Source organism: Oncorhynchus keta, unplaced genomic scaffold (genome assembly GCF_023373465.1).
Source record: "Oncorhynchus keta strain PuntledgeMale-10-30-2019 unplaced genomic scaffold, Oket_V2 Un_contig_8567_pilon_pilon, whole genome shotgun sequence".
Lineage (NCBI taxonomy): Eukaryota > Metazoa > Chordata > Actinopteri > Salmoniformes > Salmonidae > Oncorhynchus > Oncorhynchus keta.
Window position 1 is genome coordinate 1 of NW_026290124.1, and position 24,679 is coordinate 24,679.

Here is a 24,679-nt window from a genome sequence, read left to right on the forward strand (position 1 = left end):
TCCCACCTGGTCTGATGCCCCACCTGGTCTGAGGACCCACCTGGTCTGATGGTAGAGTCTCATCCAAACAGGTGTAGCCTTCGTCTCCCCACCTGGTCTAAGGACCCACCTGGTCTGTTGACCCACCTGGTCTGAGGACCCACCTGGTCTGATGACCCACCTGGTCTGATGGTAGAGTCTCATCCAAACAGGTGTAGCCTTCGTCTCCCCACCTGGTCTAAGGACCCACCTGGTCTGTTGACCCACCTGGTCTGAGGACCCACCTGGTCTGAGGACCCACCTGGTCTGATGGTAGAGTCTCGTCCAAACAGGTGTAGCCTTCGTCTCCCCACCTGGTCTGTTGACCCACCTGGTCTGAGGACCCACCTGGTCTGTTGACCCACCTGGTCTGATGCCCCACCTGGTCTGATGCCCCACCTGGTCTGAGGACCCACCTGGTCTGTTGACCCACCTGGTCTGATGGTAGAGTCTCGTCCAAACAGGTGTAGCCTTCGTCTCCCCACCTGGTCTGTTGACCCACCTGGTCTGAGGACCCACCTGGTCTGTTGACCCACCTGGTCTGATGCCCCACCTGGTCTGATGCCCCACCTGGTCTGAGGACCCACCTGGTCTGATGGTAGAGTCTCGTCCAAACAGGTGTAGTCTTCGTCTCCCCACCTGGTCTGTTGACCCACCTGGTCTGAGGACCCACCTGGTCTGATGGTAGAGTCTCGTCCAAACTGGTGTAGTCTTCGTCTCCCCACCTGGTCTGTTGACCCACCTGGTCTGATGACCCACCTGGTCTGATGACCCACCTGGTCTGTTGACCCACCTGGTCTGATGCCCCACCTGGTCTGTTGACCCACCTGGTCTGAGGACCCACCTGGTCTGTTGACCCACCTGGTCTGATGGTAGAGTCTTGTCCAAACAGGTGTAGTCTTCGTCTCCCCACCTGGTCTGAGGACCCACCTGGTCTGATGGTAGAGTCTCGTCCAAACAGGTGTAGTCTTCGTCTCCCCACCTGGTCTGAGGACCCACCTGGTCTGATGGTAGAGTCTCGTCCAAACAGGTGTAGTCTTCGTCTCCCCACCTGGTCTGATGCCCCACCTGGTCTGATGCCCCACCTGGTCTGAGGACCCACCTGGTCTGATGGTAGAGTCTCGTCCAAACAGGTGTAGTCTTCGTCTCCCCACCTGGTCTGTTGACCCACCTGGTCTGATGCCCCACCTGGTCTGATGCCCCACCTGGTCTGAGGACCCACCTGGTCTGATGGTAGAGTCTCGTCCAAACAGGTGTAGTCTTCGTCTCCCCACCTGGTCTGATGCCCCACCTGGTCTGATGCCCCACCTGGTCTGATGACCCACCTGGTCTGAGGACCCACCTGGTCTGATGACCCACCTGGTCTGATGACCCACCTGGTCTGATGGTAGAGTCTCGTCCAAACAGGTGTAGTCTTCGTCTCCCCAGACAGAAGTGTTCTATGATATGAAATATCTCCACCGGCTTCTCCACGTTCCCGATCTCAGGCTCCTCGGTAATAATCAGGTCGATATCCACGTTGGCGTGGATGAAATCCCCATCTGTAGACCGCCGGACTGTTCCTTTAATACCCATTAGACAGTGTTCCTAGAGAGGAGAGGGGGGAGAGGGAGGGGAGGGGGGGGGAAGAGGAGAGGGAGGGGAGAGAGAGGAGGGGGGAGAGGGAGGGAGGGAGAGGAGAGGGGGAGGGTAAGAGGAGAGGGAGGGGAGAGGGGAGAGGGGGGAGAGAGGAGGGGGAAGAGGAGAGGGAGGAGAGGGGGAGGGTAAGAGGAGAGGGAGGGAGGGGGGAGGGAGGGGAAGAGGAGAGGGAGGGGAGAGGAGAGGGAGAGGGGGGAGAGAGGAGGGGGGGGAAGAGGAGAGGGAGGGGAGAGGAGAGAGGAGAGGGGAGAGGGGGGAGGAGGAGGGGGGAGAGGGGGGAGAGGAGAGGGGGAGAGGGGGGGAGGAGAGGGGGGAGAGAGAGGGAGGGGAGAGGGAGGGGGAGAGGGGGGGAGGGAGGGAGAGGGGGGGAGGGGGGAGGAGAGGGGGGGGAGAGGGGGAGGGAGAGGGGGAGAGGAGAGGGGGGAGGGAGAGGGGAGAGGAGAGGGGGGAGAGGGGGGAGAGGAAATAAGAGAAATCATGGTACATTTCTGTAAATTGTGCCATGAGACAGTGTGTGTGTCATGGTGTGTTGGTGTCGCTGGTGTGTGTGTGTGTGTGTCATGGTGTGTGTGTTGGTGTCGCTGGTGTGTGTGTGTGTGTCATGGTGTGTGTGTGTTGGTGTCGTGGTGTGTGTGTGTGTCATGGCGTGTGTGTTGGTGTCGCTGTGTGTGTGTGTGTGTGTGTCATGTGTGTGTGTTGGTGTCGCTGGTGTGTGTGTGTGTGTGTCATGGTGTGTGTGTGTGTCATGGTGTGTGTGTTGGTGTCGCTGGTGTGTGTGTGTGTGTCATGGTGTGTGTGTTGGTGTCGCTGGTGTGTGTGTGTGTGTGTGTCATGGTGTGTGTGTGTGTGTCATGGTGTGTGTGTGTGTCATGGTGTGTGTTACCTTGGTTCTCTGAAACACAGCTTTAGGGTCGAGGGTTTTGGTCTTTCCAGGGTTGTTCTTGTTGGTTTTGATCCAACAGATATCCTCACAACGCCTGAAACCCCACTTTCTCAGACACTGTGGAGGAGGAAGAGGAGGAAGAGGAGGGAGAGGAGAGAGGAAGGAGGGAGAGGAGAGAGAGGAGGGAGAGGAGAGAGAGGGGGAGAGAGAGAGGAGAGGGAGGGAGAGGAAGGAGGGAGAGGAGGGAGAGGGGGGAGAGGAGAGAGAGGAGAGAGGAAGGAGGGAGAGGGGGGAGAGGAGAGAGAGAGGAGAGGAAGGAGGGAGAGGGGGAGAGAAGGGAGGAGAGGAGGGAGAGGAAGGAGGGAGAGGGGGGGAGGGAGGGAGAAGGGGGAGAGGAGAGAGAGAGGAGAGGAAGGAGGGAGAGGGGGAGAGGAGGAGAAGGGAGAGGAGAGGGGGAGAGGAGGGAGAGGGGAGAGGAGAGAGAGGGGGGAGAGGGAGAGTAGAGGAAAGAGGAGAGTAGAGGAAGGAGGGAGAGGAGGGAGAGAGAGAGGAAGGAGGGAAGGGGGGAGGAGGGAGGGAGGAGAGGAGAGGAGGGATAAGAGGGAGAGGAGAGAGAGGAGAGGAGGGAGAAGGGGGATACCAGTCCCCCTCTCTGAGATATCTGAATATATTCATAATCCTAGCTGGTCCCTCTCTCTGTGTATAATACCATTCTCCCCAGGTCCCTCTCTGTGTATAATACCATTCTCCCCAGGTCCCCTCTCTCTGTGTATAATACCATTCTCCCCAGGTCCCTCTCTCTGTGTATAATACCATTCTCCCCAGGTCCCCTCTCTGTGTATAATACCATTCTCCCCAGGTCCCTCTCTCTGTGTATAATACCATTCTCCCCAGGTCCCTCTCTCTGTGTATAATACCATTCTCCCCAGGTCTCTCTCTCTGTGTATAATACCATTGTCCCCAGGTCCCTCTCTCTGTGTATAATACCATTCTCCCCAGGTCCAGTCCCTCTCTGTGTATAATACCATTCTCCCCAGGTCCCTCTCTCTGTGTATAATACCATTCTCCCCAGGTCCCTCTCTCTGTGTATAATACCATTCTCCCCAGGTCCAGTCCCTCTCTCTGTGTATAATACCATTCTCCCCAGGTCCAGTCCCTCTCTCTGTGTATAATACCATTCTCCCCAGGTCCCTCTCTGTGTATAATACCATTCTCCCCAGGTCCAGTCCCTCTCTGTGTATAATACCATTCTCCCCAGGTCCCTCTCTGTGTATAATACCATTCTCCCCAGGTCCCTCTCTCTGTGTATAATACCATTCTCCCCAGGTCCCTCTCTCTGTGTATAATACCATTCTCCCCAGGTCTCTCTCTGTGTATAATACCATTCTCCCCAGGTCCCTCTCTCTGTGTATAATACCATTCTCCCAGGTCCAGTCCTCTCTCTGTGTATAATACCATTCTCCCAGGTCCCCTCTCTGTGTATAATACCATTCTCCCCAGGTCCCCTCTCTGTGTATAATACCATTCTCCCCAGGTCCCTCTCTCTGTGTATAATACCATTCTCCCCAGGTCCTCTCTCTGTGTATAATACCATTCTCCCCAGGTCCCTCTCTCTGTGTATAATACCATTCTCCCCAGGTCCCTCTCTCTGTGTATAATACCATTCTCCCCAGGTCCCTCTCTGTGTATAATACCATTCTCCCCAGGTCCCTCTCTCTGTGTATAATACCATTCTCCCCAGGTCCCTCTCTCTGTGTATAATACCATTCTCCCCAGGTCCCTCTCTCTGTGTATAATACCATTCTCCCCAGGTCCCTCTCTCTGTGTATAATACCATTCTCCCCAGGTCCCTCTCTCTGTGTATAATACCATTCTCCCCAGGTCCCTCTCTCTGTGTATAATACCATTCTCCCCAGGTCCTCTCTCTGTGTATAATACCATTCTCCCCAGGTCCCTCTCTCTGTGTATAATACCATTCTCCCCAGGTCCCTCTCTCTGTGTATAATACCATTCTCCCCAGGTCCCTCTCTCTGTGTATAATACCATTCTCCCCAGGTCCTCTCTCTGTGTATAATACCATTCTCCCCAGGTCCCCTCTCTGTGTATAATACCATTCTCCCCAGGTCCCTCTCTCTGTGTATAATACCATTCTCCCCAGGTCCCCTCTCTGTGTATAATACCATTCTCCCCAGGTCCCCTCTCTCTGTGTATAATACCATTCTCCCCAGGTCCTCTCTCTGTGTATAATACCATTCTCCCCAGGTCTCCCATAATACCATTCTCCCCAGTCCTCTCTCTGTGTATAATACCATTCTCCCCAGGTCCCCTCTCTGTGTATAATACCATTCTCCCCAGGTCCAGTCCCCCTCTCTCTGTGTATAATACCATTCTCCCCAGGTCCCCTCTCTGTGTATAATACCATTCTCCCCAGGTCCTCTCTCTGTGTATAATACCATTCTCCCCAGGTCAGTCCTCTCTCTGTGTATAATACCATTCTCCCCAGGGTCCCTCTCTCTGTGTATAATACCATTCTCCCCAGGTCCCTCTCTGTGTATAATACCATTCTCCCCAGGTCCCTCTCTCTGTGTATAATACCATTCTCCCCAGGTCCCTCTCTGTGTATAATACCATTCTCCCCAGGTCCCTCTCTCTGTGTATAATACCATTCTCCCCAGGTCCCTCTCTCTGTGTATAATACCATTCTCCCCAGGGTCCCTCTCTCTGTGTATAATACCATTCTCCCCAGGTCCCCTCTCTGTGTATAATACCATTCTCCCCAGGGTCCCCTCTCTCTGTGTATAATACCATTCTCCCCAGGTCCCTCTCTCTGTGTATAATACCATTCTACCATTCTCCCCAGGTCAGGTCCCTCTCTCTGTGTATAATACCATTCTCCCCAGGTCCCTCTCTCTGTGTATAATACCAGTCCCAGTCTCTCTGTGTATAATACCATTCTCCCCAGGTCCCTCTCTCTGTGTATAATACCATTCTCCCCAGGTCCCTCTCTCGTGTATATACCATTCTCCCCATTCTCCCCAGGTCCCCAGGTCCCTCTCTCTGTGTATAATACCATTCTCCCCAGGTCCCTCTCTCTGTGTATAATACCATTCTCCCCAGGTCCCTCTCTCTGTGTATAATACCATTCTCCCCAGGTCCAGTCCCTCTCTGTGTATAATACCATTCTCCCCAGGTCCCTCTCTCTGTGTATAATACCATTCTCCCCAGGTCCCTCTCTCTGTGTATAATACCATTCTCCCCAGGTCCCTCTCTCTGTGTATAATACCATTCTCCCCAGGTCCCTCTCTCTGTGTATAATACCATTCTCCCCAGGTCCCTCTCTCTGTGTATAATACCATTCTCCCCAGGTCCAGTCCCTCTCTCTGTGTATAATACCATTCTCCCCAGGTCCCCTCTCTGTGTATAATACCATTCTCCCCAGGTCCCTCTCTCTGTGTATAATACCATTCTCCCCAGGTCCCTCTCTCTGTGTATAATACCATTCTCCCCAGGTCCCCTCTCTGTGTATAATACCATTCTCCCCAGGTCCCTCTCTCTGTGTATAATACCATTCTCCCCAGGTCCCTCTCTCTGTGTATAATACCATTCTCCCCAGGTCTCTCTCTCTGTGTATAATACCATTCTCCCCAGGTCCCTCTCTCTGTGTATAATACCATTCTCCCCAGGTCCCTCTCTGTGTATAATACCATTCTCCCCAGGTCCAGTCCCTCTCTGTGTATAATACCATTCTCCCCAGGTCCCCTCTCTGTGTATAATACCATTCTCCCCAGGTCAGTCCCTCTCTGTGTATAATACCATTCTCCCCAGGTCCCTCTCTGTGTATAATACCATTCTCCCCAGGTCCCCTCTCTGTGTATAATACCATTCTCCCCAGGTCCCCTCTCTGTGTATAATACCATTCTCCCCAGGTCCCTCTCTGTGTATAATACCATTCTCCCCAGGTCCCTCTCTGTGTATAATACCATTCTCCCCAGGTCTCTCTCTGTGTATAATACCATTCTCCCCAGGTCTCTCTCTCTGTGTATAATACCATTCTCCCCAGGTCCCTCTCTCTGTATATAATACCATTCTCCCCAGGTCCAGTCCCTCTCTCTGTGTATAATACCATTCTCCCCAGGTCCAGTCCCTCTCTGTGTATAATACCATTCTCCCCAGGTCTCTCTCTCTGTGTATAATACCATTCTCCCCAGGTCCCTCTCTCTGTATATAATACCATTCTCCCCAGGTCCAGTCCCTCTCTCTCTGTATAATACCATTCTCCCCAGGTCCAGTCCCTCTCTCTGTGTATAATACCATTCTCCCCAGGTCCAGTCCCTCTCTCTGTGTATAATACCATTCTCCCCAGGTCCTTCTCTCTGTATATAATACCATTCTCCCCAGGTCCAGTCCCTCTCTCTGTGTATAATACCATTCTCCCCAGGTCCCTCTCTCTGTGTATAATACCATTCTCCCCAGGTCCCTCTCTGTATACAATACCATTCTCCCCAGGTCCAGTCCCTCTCTCTGTGTATAATACCATTCTCCCCAGGTCCAGTCCCTCTCCTGATCCACACCAGAGAAAGACAAAGGAACGCAGGGCTGATATCTCCTCTATCTCCAGCTTCATTATCTAGAGAGAGAGAAGAAGAGGGAGAGAGAGGAGGGGGAGAGAGAGGAGGGGGAGAGAAGGAGAGGGGAGGAGGGGAGAGAAGGAGAGGGGATGAGAGAAGGGGGAGAGAAGAGGGGGAAGAGAGAAAAGGGGGAGAGAAGGGGGGGAGAAAGAAGGGGGGAGGAAAGAGGGGGGAGAGAGAAGAGGGGGGAGGAGAGAAGAGGGGGGAGAGATGAGAGAAATCAACAGAAAGCTTTAAACAATGCTTCTATTAAATATCTTCATTATTATAAATTCATGTTCTTTACACAGCAACTCACATCGTCCCAGGTAAAGTACCCCCCCAGTAACTCACATCGTCCCAGTTCCAGTAGCGTTCTGTGTGGGGTATTCCTGACTCTCTGTAGTACTCCTCAAGCGGGGGCTCCAGCAGGATCACATCAAACTTAGTCTTCAGATCACGCAGGTCAAAGTGCTCTGGGTCGGCCTGCAGATACCTACATGAACACGCGAGTCATTTAGCAGACGGATCCTATCCAGAGTCACTACAGTAGGGAGTCATTTAACAGACTCTCCTATCAGGGAGTCATTTAACAGACTCTCCTATCAGGGAGTCATTTAACAGACTCTCCTATCAGGGAGTCATTTAACAGACTCTCCTATCAGGGAGTCATTTAACAGACTCTCCTATCAGGGAGTCATTTAACAGACTCTCCTATCAGGGAGTCATTTAACAGACTCTCCTATCAGGGAGTCATTTAACAGACTCTCCTATCAGGAGTCATTTAACAGACTCTCCTATCAGGGAGTCATTTAACAGACTCTCCTATCAGGGAGTCATTTAACAGACTCTCCTATCAGGGAGTCATTTAACAGAACTCTCCTATCAGGGAGTCATTTAACAGACTCTCCTATCAGGGAGTCATTTAACAGACTCTCCTATCAGGAGTCATTTAACAGACTCTCCTATCAGGGAGTCATTTAACAGACTCTCCTATCAGGGAGTCATTTAACAGACTCTCTCCTATCAGGGAGTCATTTAACAGACTCTCCTATCAGGGAGTCATTTAACAGACTCTCCTATCAGGGAGTCATTTAACAGACTCTCCTATCAGGGAGTCATTTAACAGACTCTCCTATCAGGGAGTCATTTAACAGACTCTCCTATCAGGGAGTCATTTAACAGACTCTCCTATCAGGGAGTCATTTAACAGACTCTCCTATCAGGGAGTCATTTAACAGACTCTCCTATCAGGGAGTCATTTAACAGACTCTCCTATCAGGGAGTCATTTAACAGACTCTCCTATCAGGGAGTCATTTAACAGACTCTCCTATCAGGGAGTCATTTAACGAGACTCTCCTATCAGGAGTCATTTAACAGACTCTCCTATCAGGGAGTCATTTAACAGACTCTCCTATCAGGGAGTCATTTAACAGACGACTCTCCTATCAGGGAGTCATTTAACAGACTCTCCTATCAGGGAGTCATTTACAGACTCTCCTATCAGGGGTCATTTAAATGACTCTCCTATCATGGAGTCATTTTAACTCTCCTATGACTGGGACTCTCCTATCAGGGGTCAAATGACTCTCCTATCATGGAGTCATTTAATGACTCTCCTATCAGGGAGTCATTTGACTGGGACTCTCCTATCAGGGAGTCATTTAACTGGGACTCTCCTATGGGAGTCATTTAAAGACTCTCCTATCAGGAGTCATTTAAATGACTGGGACCTATCAGGGGGTCATTTGACTGGGACTCTCCTATCAGGGAGTCATTTAATGACTCCTATCAGGGGAGTCATTTAAACTCTCCTATCAGGGAGGTTAAATGACTGGGACCTACATGTGTGGGGGGTTAAATGACTGGGACCTACATGGGGGGTGTTGGGGTTGAGATCAGTTCATCCTTCAGTCTGATCAGCTCTCTGAGGGATACTCTTCAAATGTCTGCCAGACCTACATTACAGAGGGGGTTACAACAGACTGGGACCACATGGGGGTAAAAGACTGGAACCTACACACAGAGATTTAAACAGACTGGGACCAGATTACATGACACAGATTACAACAGACACACAGATTACACACAGGGTTAAACACACAGATTCTGGGACGACTACACACAGATTATAACACAGACTACACACAGACACAGATTACAGGGGATTACACACAGATTGGGACCTACACACAGACAGACAGGTTACACAGACTGGGACACACAGGGGGGTTAAGATGACAGGATTACCACAGACACACAGATTAAATGACTGGGACACACATGGGGGGGGGTAAATGACTGGGGACACTACATGACAGTAGGTGGGGGTAAAATGACTACACAGGACCTACATAACAACAGTGTTACAGACTGGGACACAGAGGGGTTAAACAGACAGACAGACAGTTACATGGGGGTTAAAGTGTTGACTGGGAGTCATTACATGGGGGGACTCTAATATGACAGACAGACAGTTAACCATAACAACAGTGTTGACAGTAGTCATTATGGGGGTTCAGACAAGTCCCCTGATACAGACAGACAGACAGTTAACCTATAACAACAGTGTTGACAGTAGTCATTATGGGGTTCAGACTCTGGGACCCTGATACAGACAGACAGACAGTTAACCTATAACAACAGTGTTGACAGTAGTCATTATGGGGGTTAAACTCTGGGACCCCTGATACAGACAGACAGACAGGACCTACATGGGGGTAAAATGACTGGGTAGTCATACATGGGGGGGGGTCCCCTGATACAGACAGACAGACAGTTAACCTATGGGACCTCACATGGGGGGACCTGATACAGACAGACAGACAGTTAACCTATAACAACAGTGTTGACAGTAGTCATTATGGGGGTTCAGACTCTGGGACCTGATACAGACAGACAGACAGTTAACCTATAACAACAGTGTTGACAGTAGTCATTATGGGGGTTCAGACTCTGGGACCCTGATACAGACAGACAGACAGTTAACCTATAACAACAGTGTTGACAGTAGTCATGGGGGGGTTCAGACTCTGGGACCCTGATACAGACAGACAGACAGTTAACCTATAACAACAGTGTTGACAGTAGTCATTATGGGGGTTCAGACTCTGGGTCCCCTGATACAGACAGACAGACAGTTAACCTATAACAACAGTGTTGACAGTAGTCATTATGGGGGTTCAGACTCTGGGTCCCCTGATAAATGACTGGGACAGACAGACAGTTAACCTATAACAACAGTGTTGACAGTAGTCATTATGGGGGTTCAGACTCTGGGACCTGATACAGACAGACAGACAGTTAACCTATATGGGGGGTTAACAGTGTTGACAGTAGTCATTATGGGGGTTCAGACTCTGGGACCCTGATACAGACAGACAGACAGTTAACCTATAACAACAGTGGGACAGACTCTGGGTGATACAGAACAGACAGACAGTTAACCTATAACAACATGACAGTAGTCATGGGGGTTAGACTCTGGGTACCCTGATACAGACAGACAGACAGTTAACCTATAACAACAGTGTTGACAGTAGTCATTATGGGGGTTCAGACTCTGGGTACCTGATACAGACAGACAGACAGTTAACCTATAACAACAGTGTTGACAGTAGTCATTATGGGGGGAAAGACTCTGGGTCCCCTGATACAGGGGACAGTTAACCTATAACAACAGTGTTGACAGTAGTCATGGGGGGTTCAGACTCTGGGTCCCCTGATACACAGACAGACAGTTAACCTATAACAACAGTGTTGACAGTAGTCATTATGGGGGTTCAGACTCTGGGTACCCTGATACAGACAGACAGACAGTTAACCTATGACAGTGTTGACAGTAGTCATTATGGGGGGGGTTAAATGACTGGGACAGACAGGGGGTTAAATGACAGTTAACCTATGTGTTGACAGTAGTCATTATGGGGGTTCAGACTCTGGGACCTGATACAGACAGACAGACAGTTAACCTATAACAACAGTGTTGACAGTAGTCATTGGGGGTTCAGACTCTGGGTCCCCTGATACAGACAGACAGACAGTTAACCTATAACAACAGTGTTGACAGTAGTCATTATGGGGGTTCAGACTCTGGGACCCTGATACATGGACAGACAGTTAACCTATAACAACAGTGTTGACAGTAGTCATTATGGGGGTTCATGACTCTGGGTACCCTGATATACATGGGGGGTAAAATGACTGTTGACAGTAGTCATTATGGGGGGGTTAAATGACAGACAGACAGTTAACCTATAACAACAGTGTTGGGGTAGTATTATGGGGGTTCAGACTCTGGGTACCCTGATACAGACAGACAGGTTAACCTATAACAACAGTGTTGACAGTAGTCATTATGGGGGTTCAGACTCTGGGACCTACACAGACAGGACAGTTAAATGACAGTGGGACAGTAGTCATTATGGGGGTTAAATCTGGGACCTACATGGGACAGTGGTTAACAACAGTGTTGACAGTAGTCATTATGGGGGTTCAGACTCTGGGACCTGATACAGACAGACAGACAGTTAACCTATGACAGTGTTGACAGTAGTCATTATGGGGGTTCAGACTCTGGTAATGACAGGGACAGATGGGGGTTAACCTACTGGGACCTACATGTTGACAGTAGGGGGGTTGATGACTGGGACCTACATGGGGGTGTATGGTGGTTGAGACTCAGTTCATCCTTACAGACAGACAGACAGTTAACCTATAACAACAGTGTTGACAGTAGTCATTATGGGGGTTCTGACTCAGTCCCCTGATAAACAGACACAGTTAACCTTACAGACAGTGATTGACAGTACACAGACACACAGATTACAGACAGAGATTACACACAGACACAGATTACACAGACACACAGATTACAGACAGAGTTAACCTATAACACAGTGTTGACAGTAGTCATTATGGGGGTTCAGATTATACACACAGACAGACAGTTAACCTATAACACACAGTGTTGATTATTATGGGGGTTCAGACTCTGGGTCCCCTGATACAGACAGACAGACAGAGTTACACACAGATTGACAGTAGTCATTATGGGGGTTCAGATACAGACAGACAGACAGTTAACCTATGACAGACAGTAGTCATTATGGGGGTTCAGACTCTGGGTCCCCTGATACAGACAGACAGACAGTTAACCTATACAACAGTGTTGACAGTAGTCATTATGGGGGTTCAGACTCTGGGTCCCCTGATACAGACAGACAGACAGTTAACCTATAACAACAGTGTTGACAGTAGTCATTATGGGGGTTCAGACTCTGGGTCCCCAGATACAGACAGACAGACAGTTAACCTATAACAACAGTGTTGACAGTAGTCATTATGGGGGTTCAGACTCAGATTACCCTGATACAGACAGACAGACAGATTACCTATAACACAGTGTTGACAGTAGTCATTAGACACACCCCAGGTTACAGACAGACAGTTAACCTATAACAACAGTGTTGACAGTAGTCATTATGGGGGTTCAGACTCTGGGTCCCCTGATACACAGACAGACAGATTAACCTATAACACAGTGTTGACAGTAGTCATGGGGGTTCAGATTATACACACAGACAACAGTGTTGACAGTAGTCATTATGGGGGTTCAGACTCTGGGTACCCTGATACAGACAGACAGACAGTTAACCTATAACAACAGTGTTGACAGTAGTCATTATGGGGGTTCAGACTCTGGGTCCCCTGATACAGACAGACAGACAGTTAACCTATAACAACAGTGTTGACAGTAGTCATTATGGGGGTTCAGACTCTGGGTCCCCTGATACAACAGACAGACAGTTAACCTATGACAGTGTTGACAGTAGTCATTATGGGGGTTCAGACTCTGGGTCCCCTGATACAGACAGACAGACAGTTAACCTATAACAACAGTGTTGCCAGTAGTCATTATGGGGGTTCAGACTCTGGGTCCCCTGATACAGACAGACAGACAGTTAACCTATAACAACAGTGTTGACAGTAGTCATTATGGGGGTTCAGACTCTGGGTCCCCTGATACAGACAGACAGACAGTTAACCTATAACAACAGTGTTGACAGTAGTCATTATGGGGGTTCAGACTCTGGGTCCCCTGATACAGACAGACAGACAGACAGTTAACCTATAACAACAGTGTTGACAGTAGTCATTATGGGGGTTCAGACTCTGGGTACCCTGATACAGACAGACAGACAGTTAACCTATAACAACAGTGTTGACAGTAGTCATTATGGGGGTTCAGACTCTGGGTACCCTGATACAGACAGACAGACAGTTAACCTATAACAACAGTGTTGACAGTAGTCATTATGGGGGTTCAGACTCTGGGTCCCCTGTTACAGACAGACAGACAGTTAACCTATAACAACAGTGTTGACAGTAGTCATTATGGGGGTTCAGACTCTGGGTCCCCTGATACAGACAGACAGTTAACCTATAACAACAGTGTTGACAGTAGTCATTATGGGGGTTCAGACTCTGGGTACCCTGATACAGACAGACAGACAGTTAACCTATAACAACAGTGTTGACAGTAGTCATTATGGGGGTTCAGACTCTGGGTCCCCTGATACAGACAGACAGACAGTTAACCTATAACAACAGTGTTGACAGTAGTCATTATGGGGGTTCAGACTCTGGGTACCCTGATACAGACAGACAGACAGTTAACCTATAACAACAGTGTTGACAGTAGTCATTATGGGGGTTCAGACTCTGGGTCCCCTGATACAGACAGACAGACAGTTAACCTATAACAACAGTGTTGACAGTAGTCATTATGGGGGTTCAGACTCTGGGTCCCCTGATACAGACAGACAGACAGTTAACCTATAACAACAGTGTTGACAGTAGTCATTATGGGGGTTCAGACTCTGGGTCCCCTGATACAGACAGACAGACAGTTAACCTATAACAACAGTGTTGACAGTAGTCATTATGGGGGTTCAGACTCTGGGTCCCCTGATACAGACAGACAGACAGTTAACCTATAACAACAGTGTTGACAGTAGTCATTATGGGGGTTCAGACTCTGGGTCCCCTGATACAGACAGACAGACAGTTAACCTATAACAACAGTGTTGACAGTAGTCATTATGGGGGTTCAGACTCTGGGTCCCCTGATACAGACAGACAGACAGTTAACCTATAACAACAGTGTTGACAGTAGTCATTATGGGGGTTCAGACTCTGGGTCCCCTGATACAGACAGACAGACAGTTAACCTATAACAACAGTGTTGACAGTAGTCATTATGGGGGTTCAGACTCTGGGTCCCCTGATACAGACAGACAGACAGTTAACCTATAACAACAGTGTTGACAGTAGTCATTATGGGGGTTCAGACTCTGGGTCCCCTGATACAGACAGACAGACAGTTAACCTATAACAACAGTGTTGACAGTAGTCATTATGGGGGTTCAGACTCTGGGTCCCCTGATACAGACAGACAGACAGTTAACCTATAACAACAGTGTTGACAGTAGTCATTATGGGGGTTCAGACTCTGGGTCCCCTGATACAGACAGACAGACAGTTAACCTATAACAACAGTGTTGACAGTAGTCATTATGGGGGTTCAGACTCTGGGTCCCCTGATACAGACAGACAGACAGTTAACCTATAACAACAGTGTTGACAGTAGTCATTATGGGGGTTCAGCTAACTCTGGGTCCCCTGATACAGACAGACAGACAGTTAACCTATAACAACAGTGTTGACAGTAGTCATTATGGGGGTTCAGACTCTGGGTACCCTGATACAGACAGACAGACAGTTAACCTATAACAACAGTGTTGACAGTAGTCATTATGGGGGTTCAGACTCTGGGTCCCCTGATACAGACAGACAGACAGTTAACCTATAACAACAGTGTTGACAGTAGTCATTATGGGGGTTCAGACTCTGGGTAACCCTGATACAGACAGACAGACAGTTAACCTATAACAACAGTGTTGACAGTAGTCATTATGGGGGTTCAGACTCTACAGACAGACAGGTTAACCCCCTGATGGGGGTTCAGACTCTGGGTCCCCTGATACAGACAGACAGACAGTTAACCTATAACAACAGTGTTGACAGTAGTCATTATGGGGGCTCTTCCTACACACAGTTAACCACACACACACACACACACACACACACATACACACACACAGACAGTTAACCTACACACACACACAGTCATTATGGGGGTTCAGACACACCCTGATACAGACAGACAGACACACTATGAAACTACATTCCTCTCAGTGATCCAGTCTATCACAGTGAGACATTCTCTATGGGGGTTGATCCAGTCTATCACAGAGACGTTCCCTCAGTGATCCAGTCTATCACAGACGTTAACCTCTCAGTGATCCAGTCTATCACAGAGACGTTAACCTCTCAGTGATCCAGTCTATCACAGACAGACGTTAACCTATAACAACAGTGACCCAGTCTATCACAGAGACGTTACCTCTCAGTGATCCAGTCTATCACAGAGCGTCCAACTCTTCCTACACACACACACACACACACACACACACACACACACACACACACACACACACACACACACACACACACACACACACACACACACACACACACACACACACACACACACACAGTGATCCAGTCTATGAAACAGAGACGTTCCTCTCAGTGATCCAGTCTATCACAGAGACGTTCCTCTCAGTGATCCAGTCTATCACAGAGACGTTCCTCTCAGTGATCCAGTCTATCACAGAGACGTTCCTCTCAGTGATCCAGTCTATCACAGAGACGTTCCTCTCAGTGACCCAGTCTATCACAGAGACGTTCCTCTCAGTGATCCAGTCTATCACAGAGACGTTCCTCTCAGTGATCCAGTCTATCACAGAGACGTTCCTCTCAGTGATCCAGTCTATCACAGAGACGTTCCTCTCAGTGATCCACTCTATCACAGAGACGTTCCTCTCAGTGACAAAGTCTATCACAGAGACGTTCCTCTCAGTGATCCAGTCTATCACAGAGTTGTTCCTCTCAGTGATCCAGTCTATCACAGAGACGTTCCTCTCAGTGATCCAGTCTATCACAGAGACGTTCCTCTCAGTGACCCAGTCTATCACAGAGACGTTCCTCTCAGTGATCCAGTCTATCACAGAGACGTTCCTCTCAGTGACCCAGTCTATCACAGAGTTGTTCCTCTCAGTGATCCAGTCTATCACAGAGATGTTCCTCTCAGTGAACCAGTCCTACCTTCGGCTCCTCAACGTCCTCCTCTGTGTCCTCTCCCTCCACCTGAGGCTTCCTCTTGGAGCTCGGCCCGGCAGCATCCAACGATGCCCTACACATACACAATTTGTGGAATAGTTAAACCAAGTGATTGGGCTGGGCTGGAACAAAAATGTGCGCACTCCTGTGGTCCCCAAGGAATTGAGAAACACTCAATGATTGCTGGAAGTGTGTGTGTATACCTGTAACAGCAGTCTGTGTGTGTGTGTGTGTGTGTGTGTGTGTGTGTGTGTGTACCTGTATGTCTCTCTGGTCTCCTCAATCTCCTTCAGTTCGTCTTTGCTGTTCAGAACGGCGCCTATACTGTCCGCACTCTCTGCTCCCAACTAGGACAGGAACAGACCAGTTAGCTAGCTGTTAGTGTTAGCTAGGACAGGAACAGACCAGTTAGTTAGCTGTTAATGTTAGCTAGGACAGGAACAGACAAGTTAGTTAGCTAGGACAGGAACAGACAAGTTAGCTAGCTCTTAATGTTAGCTAGGACAGGAACAGACAAGTTAGTTAGCAAGGACAGGAAAGGACAAGTTAGTTAGCCATCAATGTTAGCTAGGACAGGAATGGACAAGTTAGCTAGCTATTAGTGTTAGCTAGGACAGGAACTGACAAGTTAGTTAGCTATTAATGTTAGCTAGGACAGGAACGGACAAGTTAGTTAGCTAGGACAGGAACGGACAAGTTAGCTAGCTAGTAATGTAGCTAGGACAGGAACGGACAAGTTAGTTAACTAGTAATGTTAGCTAGGACAGGAACAGACAAGTTAGCTAGCTCTTAATGTTAGCTAGGACAGGAACAGACAAGTTAGTTAGCTAGGACAGGAACAGACCAGTTAGCTAGCTATTACTGTTAGCTAGGACAGGAACGGACAAGTTAGTTAGCTAGGACAGGAACAGACAAGTTAGCTAGCTATTAGTGTTAGCTAGGACAGGAACGGACAAGTTAGTTAGCTATCAATGTTAGCTAGGACAGGAACGGACAAGTTAGCTAGCTATTAATGGTAGCTAGGACAGGAACGGACAAGTTAGTTGACTAGTAATGTTAGCTAGGACAGGAACGGACAAGTTCGCTAGCTATTAATGTAGCTAGGACAGGAACGGACAAGTTAGTTGACTAGTAATGTTAGCTAGGACAGGAACGGACAAGTTCGCTAGCTATTAATGTTAGCTAGGACAGGAACGGACAAGTTAGTTAGCTATCAATGTTAGCTAGGACAGGAACGGACAAGTTAGTTAGCTATCAATGTCAGCTAGGACAGGAACGGACAAGTTAGCTAGCTAGTAATGTAGCTAGGACAGGAACGAACAAGTTAGCTTTTAGCTAACATTACTAGTTAACTATCACTCTTTGTTCCCAACTAGGAGAGGACCAGACAAGTTAGTTAACTAGTAATGTTAGCTAAAAGCCATCCCTCTTCGCTCCCAACTAGGAGAGGACCAGACAAGTTAGTTAACTAGTAATGTTATCTAAAAGCTATCACTCTTCGCTCCCAACTAGGAGAGGACCAGACAAGTTAGTTAACCAGTAATGTTAGCTAAAACTCCCATTCACCAGCTCTGCAAAAGACGTTAGTTCAAAATACACAAGTTCACTCTTCACCAAATATGGAGAGGACCAGACAAGTTATTTAACTCCAGTTGTAGCCAGTATGTACCGCCAAAACAGGGCTAAATCACTCTTTGTAAACTTCCAAACTGAGAGGACCAGACATGAGGTTAGGTGCCAACTAGAAGTATTGAGTTAGTAAAACTTCAACCTTTGCAAGGCAGTAATGAGGTAAACATGAGGTGCCAACTAGAATGTATTGAGTTAAAAGCTAGTAAACTTCCAACCTGAGAGGCAGAAGAGGTAAACATGAGGTTAACCAGTAATGTATTGAGTTGTAGTAAACTTCCAACTCTTTGTTGCCAACTAGAACTAGGAGTAAACTTCCAACCTGCAAGGACCAGACAAGTTAGTTAACTAGAATGTATTAGTTGTAGTAAACTTCCAACCTGCCAAACAGGATGAGGAAACATGAGTTGTTAACTAGAATGTATTGAGTTGTAGTAAACTCTTAACCTCCCAACTAATGAGGTAAACATGAGGTGCCAACTAGAATGTATTGAGCTATCAGTAAACTCCCAACCTGCAAGGCAGTAGAGGACCAGACAAGTGAGGTTAACTAGTAATGTTAGTCTAAAGCTAATGACTCTTTGCTCCCAACTGAGGTGCCAACTAGAATGTATTGAGTTGTAGTAAACTTCCCAACCTGCAAGGCAGTAATGAGGTAAACATGAGGTGCCAACTAAAATGTATTGAGCTGTAGTAAACTCCCAGGACCAGCAAGGTTAACCAGTAATGAGGTAAAAAGCATCACTATTGAGCTTGTAAACTCCCAACCTGCAAGGCAGTAAGACAAGTGAGGTAACTAGTAATGTATTTGTAGTAAACTATAACTCTTTGCTAATGAGAGTAAACAAGTGAGGTGCCAACTAGAATGTATTGAGTTGTAGTAAACTCCCAACCTAGGATGAGGACCAGAGGTGCCAAGTTAGTTCAACTTCCAACCTGCAAGGCACAAAGATGAGGTGCCAACTAGAATGTATTGAGTTGTAGTAAACTTCACCAGCCTGCGAGGCAGTAATGAGGTTATGTCAAAATACATGAGTTGATTCAACCTGCAAGGCAGTAATGAGGTAAACATGACCTTTATTTACTCCAGTTGTAGCCAGTATGTACCTCCAAAACAGGGCTAAATAAATGAGCTGCAGTAAACTCCCAACCTGCAAGGCAGTAATGAGGTAAACATGAGGTGACAACTAGAATGTATTGAGCTGTAGTAAACTTCCAACCTGCAAGGCAGTAATGAGGTAAACGTGAGGTGCCAACTAGAATGTATTGAGCTGTAGTAAACTTCCAACCTGCAAGGCAGTAATGAGGTAAACGTGAGGTGCCAACTAGAATGTATTGAGTTGTAGTAAACTTCCAACCTGCAAGGCAGTAATGAGGTAAACGTGAGGTGCCAACTAGAATGTATTGAGCTGTAGTAAACTTCCAACCTGCAAGGCAGTAATGAGGTAAACGTGAGGTGCCAACTAGAATGTATTGAGCTGTAGTAAACTTCCAACCTGCAAGGCAGTAATGAGGTAAACGTGAGGTGCCAACTAGAATGTATTGAGCTGTAGTAAACTCCCAACCTGCACTGAGATGCAGTGTCTCAGACCACTGCGTCATTCGGGAGCGATCTAAAAAATAATCCTCTTTGGCACCTCATGGAAACTCCATTACTGCCAGTAATGAGGATTATTTATCTTTGTTTTAGATGGCTGAGACACTGCATCTCAGTGCAAGAGGTGTCACTGCAGTACCTGGTTTGAATCCAGGCCGCATCACATCTGGCCGTGATCGGGAATCCCGCAGGGCGGCGCACATTTGGCCGTATTGTAAATAAGAATTGGTTCTTAACTGACATATACTTAACAAAAAAGCATATACGCAACAACTTCAATGATTCTTACTGAGTTAGTTCATATAAGGAAATCAATAAATTCATTAGGCCCTAATCTATGGATTTCACATGACTGGGCAGGGCACAGCCATGGGTGGGCCTGGGAGGGCATAGGCCCACCCACTAGGGGAGCCAGGCCACTGGGGAGCCAGGTCCACACACTGGGGAGCCAGGTCCACCCACTGGGGAGCCAGGCCCACCCACTGGGGGAGCCAGGTCCACCCACTAGGGGAGCCAAGTCCACCCACTGGGGAGCCAGGTCCAGCCAATCAGAATGTGTTTTTTTTCCCCCACAAAAGGGCTTTATCACAGCCAGAAATACTCCTCAGTTTCATCAGCTGTCCAGGTGGCTGGTCTCAGACAAACCCACAGTTTGATCCTGTCCAGGTCAGAGTTTCATCAGTCCAGGTGGCTGGTCTCAGACAAACCGGAAGGTCCTGGTCTCAGACAAACCCACAGTTTCATCAGGCGTGGCTGGTTCAGACAAAACACAGTCAGCTGTCCAGGTGGCTGGTTCAGACAAACCCACAGTTTCATCAGCTGTCCAGGTGGCTGGTTCAGACAAACCCACAGTTTCATCAGCTGTCCAGGTGGCTGGTCTGAGATGATCCTTGAAAACAACGTTGGAGGTTCTGGGTTATGGTACACGTGGAGCGGTTGTGAATGTATTCAATTCTCTGGCTACAGCTCTGGTCCCGGGGACATTCCTGCATATATTATTATTTTATATATAAATTCTTTCAAAACACGTTGAGGCGGCTTATTGTAGAGAAATTAACATTATTCTCTGGCTACAGAAGGTGAACATTCCTAGTCAGAATACCACATGATTGCACACTCCCTCAAAACAAACTTATTGTGAGACATCTGTGGCATTGTGTTGTGACAAAAACTGTGCATTTTAGTGGCTTTTTATTGTCCCCAGCACAAGGTGCACCTGTGTAACGATCATGCTAGTGCAATCAGGTTCTTGATATGCCACACCTTTCAGATGGATGGATTCTCTTGGTAAAGGAGAAACACTCCACTAACAGGGATGTTGACAAATTAAGAGCACAAGGTTGAGCGACATAATGCTTTTTGTGCTTATAGATCATTTCAGGTCATGAAACGTCACATGTTGCATTTATATTTTAGTTCAGTGTATATACACACCGGCATAACGGGAGGTAAATGAAGACAGTTGTTCATATTTGGTATGCGGTTGCAGAGCCGGTTAATAATGGGATTTTGAATCTTTCTGGGCGTTAGAGACCCTCTATAATGCACAGAGATAATGGTTCATCCCTAGAAGTGATCCGTCTCTTAGCAACAATCATAGTTAGAGACCCCTCTAATGCACATGGAGATAATGGTTAATCTAGAAGTAAATCCGTCTCTAGCAACAATCATAGTTAGAGCGCCTCTAATGCACAGAGATTATGGTTCATCTCTGGCGATCCGTCTCTTAGCAACAATCATAGTTAGAGACGCCTCTAATGCACAGAGATAATGGTTCATCTAGGCGATCCGTCTGACAGCAACAATCATAGTTAGAGGCTTTTATTGTCCCAGAGATAATGGTTCATCTAGAACGATCCGTCTCTAGTGCAATCATAGTTAAGACGCTCATGCACAGAGATAATGGTTCATCTTGTAAAGGAGAATCCGTCTCTTAGCAACAATCATAGTTAAAACGCCTCTAATGCACAGAGATAATGGTTCATCTAGAAGCGATCCGTCTCTTAGCAACAATCATGGTTAGAGACGCCTCTAATGCACAGAGATAATGGTTCATCTAGAAGCCATCCGTCTCTTAGCAACAATCATAGTTAGAGACGCCTCTAATGCACAGAGATAATGGTTCATCTGGAAGCGATCCGTCTCTTAGCAACAATCATATAGTTAGAGACGCCTCTAATGCACAGAGATAATGGTTCATCTAGAAGCGATCCGTCTCTTAGCTACAATCATAGTTAGAGACCCCTCTAATGCACAGAGATTATGGTTCATCTAGAAGCCATCCGTCTCTTAGCTACAATCATAGTTAGAGACGCCTCTAATGCACAGAGATAATGGTTCATCTGGAAGCCATCCGTCTCTTAGCAACAATCATACGTTAGAGACGCCTCTAATGCAGAGATAATGGTTCATCTAGAAGCGATCCGTCTCTTAGCAACAATCATATAGTTAGAGACGCCTCTAATGCACAGAGATAATGGTTCATCTAGAAGCGATCCGTCTCTTAGCAACAATCATAGTTAGAGACGCCTCTAATGCACAGAGATAATGGTTCATCTAGAAGTGATCCGTCTCTTAGCAACAATCATAGTTAGAGACGCCTCTAATGCACAGAGATAATGGTTCATCTAGAAGCGATCCGTCTCTTAGCAACAATCATACGTTACAGACGCCTCTAATGCAGAGATAATGGTTCATCTAGAAGCGATCCGTCTCTTAGCAACAATCATACGTTAGAGACGCCTCTAATGCACAGAGATAATGGTTCATCTAGAAGCGATCCGTCTCTTAGCAACAATCATAGTTAGAGACGCCTCTAATGCACAGAGATAATGGTTCATCTAGAAGTGATCCGTCTCTTAGCAACAATCATAGTTAGAGACGCCTCTAATGCACAGAGATAATGGTTCATCTAGAAGCCATCCGTCTCTTAGCAACAATCATATAGTTAGAGACGCCTCTAATGCACAGAGATTATGGTTCATCTAGAAGTGATCCGTCTCTTAGCAACAATCATAGTTAGAGACGCCTCTAATGCACAGAGATAATGGTTCATCTAGAAGTGATCCGTCTCTTAGCAACAATCATAGTTAGAGACGCCTCTAATGCACAGAGATAATGGTTCATCTAGAAGTGATCCGTCTCTTAGCAACAATCATAGTTAGAGACGCCTCTAATGCACAGAGATAATGGTTCATCTAGAAGCCATCCGTCTCTTAGCAACAATCATAGTTAGAGACGCCTCTAATGCACAGAGATAATGGTTCATCTAGAAGTGATCAGTCTCTGCCCAACAATCATAGTTAGAGACGCCTCTAATGCACAGAGATAATGGTTCATCTAGAAGTGATCCGTCTCTTAGCAACAATCATAGTTAGAGACTCCTCTAATGCACAGAGATAATGGTTCATCTAGAAGTGATCCGTCTCTTAGCAACAATCATAGTTAGAGACGCCTCTAATGCACAGAGATAATGGTTCATCTAGAAGTGATCCGTCTCTTAGCAACAATCATACGCACAAAATGCTCTCACGTCATAACAGTAACTAATGTATCGGACGAACAATAACTAACGTAACTATTATGAGTTGATAAAAGATGCGTTGGTTAACTAATATACGTTTAGCTTTTTCCACTCAACCCAAAATCAAGGTCAATTGGCGTCACTTCACTGCCACACAATAAGCCAAAATAACGAAATAACAATAATATTTACAGTAACTCCGATCGTTAACTAACAACAAGTTAATAGCGAACTAGAGGCTCACTTTGGACGATGTGCTAAATGTAAATGACATGTTAAGTCTAATAGCTGACGTTAACTATTGATCCTATTCAGTTAAACCAAACACAGTAGCATAACGTTACATGTTTACATTAGCTACAAATGTCAGTCAACTCACAAGGTAGTTATGATACATAGATAGATGTCTCTTCCCTCGGGCTTAAAGGCTTTAGTGGCCCAGCATGTAACCTCCTCTTATCGCACCTCATTTTACTCACATTGTATACAGACTTGTTTTTCTACTGTATTATTGACTGTATGTTTGTTTATGTGTAAACTCTGTGTTGTTGTTATGTGTCGAACCGATTTGCTTTATCTTGGTCGGGGTTTCAGATGTAAATGAGAACTTGTTCTCAACTGGCCTACCTGGTTAAATAAAGGTGGAATAAATCAAATAAACTCAAAAACAAGAAGACAACGCATGTAGTATAACTAGCTTAGCTACAGCTAGCTACCTGTTGAGCGAGAAGCTGGCGTCGCAGCTTCTGCTTTTCCCGTATCTCCTGTAGGCGACTATTCATTTCTTTATCGGTGATTAGTTTAATAAAGTATTTCGTCAGTCACACACAAAAAAATAGTTTTAAAACTTGTTTTTTTTTCTTGCGGCGGTGTCGGAGGTGGAAACGCTGTTTTACTCGAAAACAATGAACGTGAGTCGAGTTGTGATGACGTCCGTCCGGTTCGAATGCTGCGCATGTGATTTGCGTCACAGTTCGTCGCGTTCTGCTCTTTCTGCTGGTGCAATGGAGTAGATGCGACCACACGGTGGGGATGTTTGTATCACGTTATTCCACCGTGAATAAACGGCCTATAGGGATCATGAAGGCCGTTGTCAGGAAAATAACCTCTCTACTTCCGTCCCAAAGTGTGCTGGAAGATGGGCGTTAACTTCCTCGAGCGAGCCCATGCCTCTACCAACCTACAGCTTTCAGATGTTGCTGTAGAGAGCAGTGAAGGTGTAGACTTCAGGAGAAGAGAGGTGTGTTCCAGTAGCAGGGTCGTTCCAGTACAAACTGAATTGGTCGTTCCAGTAGCAGCGTCAGTAGCAGGGCGCAGTAGCGAGTTGTTCCAGTAGCAGGACTGGCAGTAGCAAATTCGGTTCACCAGTAGCAGGGCTGTTCCAGTACAGGATGCACAGTAGCAGAGCTGTTTGGCGGGCTGTTCCAGTAGCAGGGCTGTTCCAGTAGCAGGGCTTCCAGAGGGGCGTTCAGGATGAACAGGGATCACGTTCCAGGGATGACTGGAACTAGGAGTTCCGGCCCTACACCAGGGTTGT

At 47.2% G+C, this 24,679-nt stretch overlaps 1 protein-coding gene and 2 long non-coding RNA genes across 36 annotated transcripts; 1 reads left to right on the forward strand and 2 right to left on the reverse strand.

Annotated features, from left to right (window-relative positions):
• Window positions 1-40: 40 nt before the first annotated feature.
• Window positions 41-23,996, reverse strand: LOC127926877 (uncharacterized; the record flags this gene model as incomplete). The annotated part of the gene is made up of 11 exons (XM_052512528.1): window positions 23,859-23,996; window positions 16,652-16,740; window positions 16,363-16,466; window positions 15,793-16,274; window positions 9,252-9,265; window positions 7,501-7,642; window positions 7,074-7,166; window positions 2,540-2,656; window positions 1,327-1,605; window positions 1,104-1,240; window positions 41-691 (listed from the first exon to the last, which is right to left on the reverse strand). Coding segments are annotated over exons 1-11 (2,174 nt in total), but the record flags the coding sequence as incomplete, so codon positions are not given.
• LOC127926876 (uncharacterized) lies at window positions 3,428-7,022 on the forward strand. The gene is made up of 14 exons (XR_008125358.1): window positions 3,428-3,468; window positions 3,504-3,543; window positions 3,612-3,759; window positions 3,798-3,830; window positions 3,866-3,933; window positions 4,143-4,455; window positions 4,490-4,594; window positions 5,079-5,179; window positions 5,657-5,869; window positions 6,083-6,187; window positions 6,532-6,634; window positions 6,713-6,782; window positions 6,823-6,902; window positions 6,938-7,022. It is a non-coding gene; the product is annotated as an uncharacterized LOC127926876 (long non-coding RNA).
• Window positions 10,186-15,061, reverse strand: LOC127926875 (uncharacterized). Of its 34 annotated transcripts, none has more exons than XR_008125350.1 (6): window positions 14,857-15,055; window positions 13,827-14,774; window positions 13,590-13,747; window positions 13,116-13,435; window positions 10,893-10,971; window positions 10,192-10,292 (listed from the first exon to the last, which is right to left on the reverse strand). It is a non-coding gene; the product is annotated as an uncharacterized LOC127926875 (long non-coding RNA). The 34 variants fall into 34 exon arrangements; XR_008125341.1 differs by having other exon boundaries at window positions 13,590-13,668; window positions 13,748-14,774; XR_008125330.1 differs by adding an exon at window positions 12,804-12,882 and having other exon boundaries at window positions 13,590-14,774.
• Window positions 23,997-24,679: the final 683 nt, after the last annotated feature.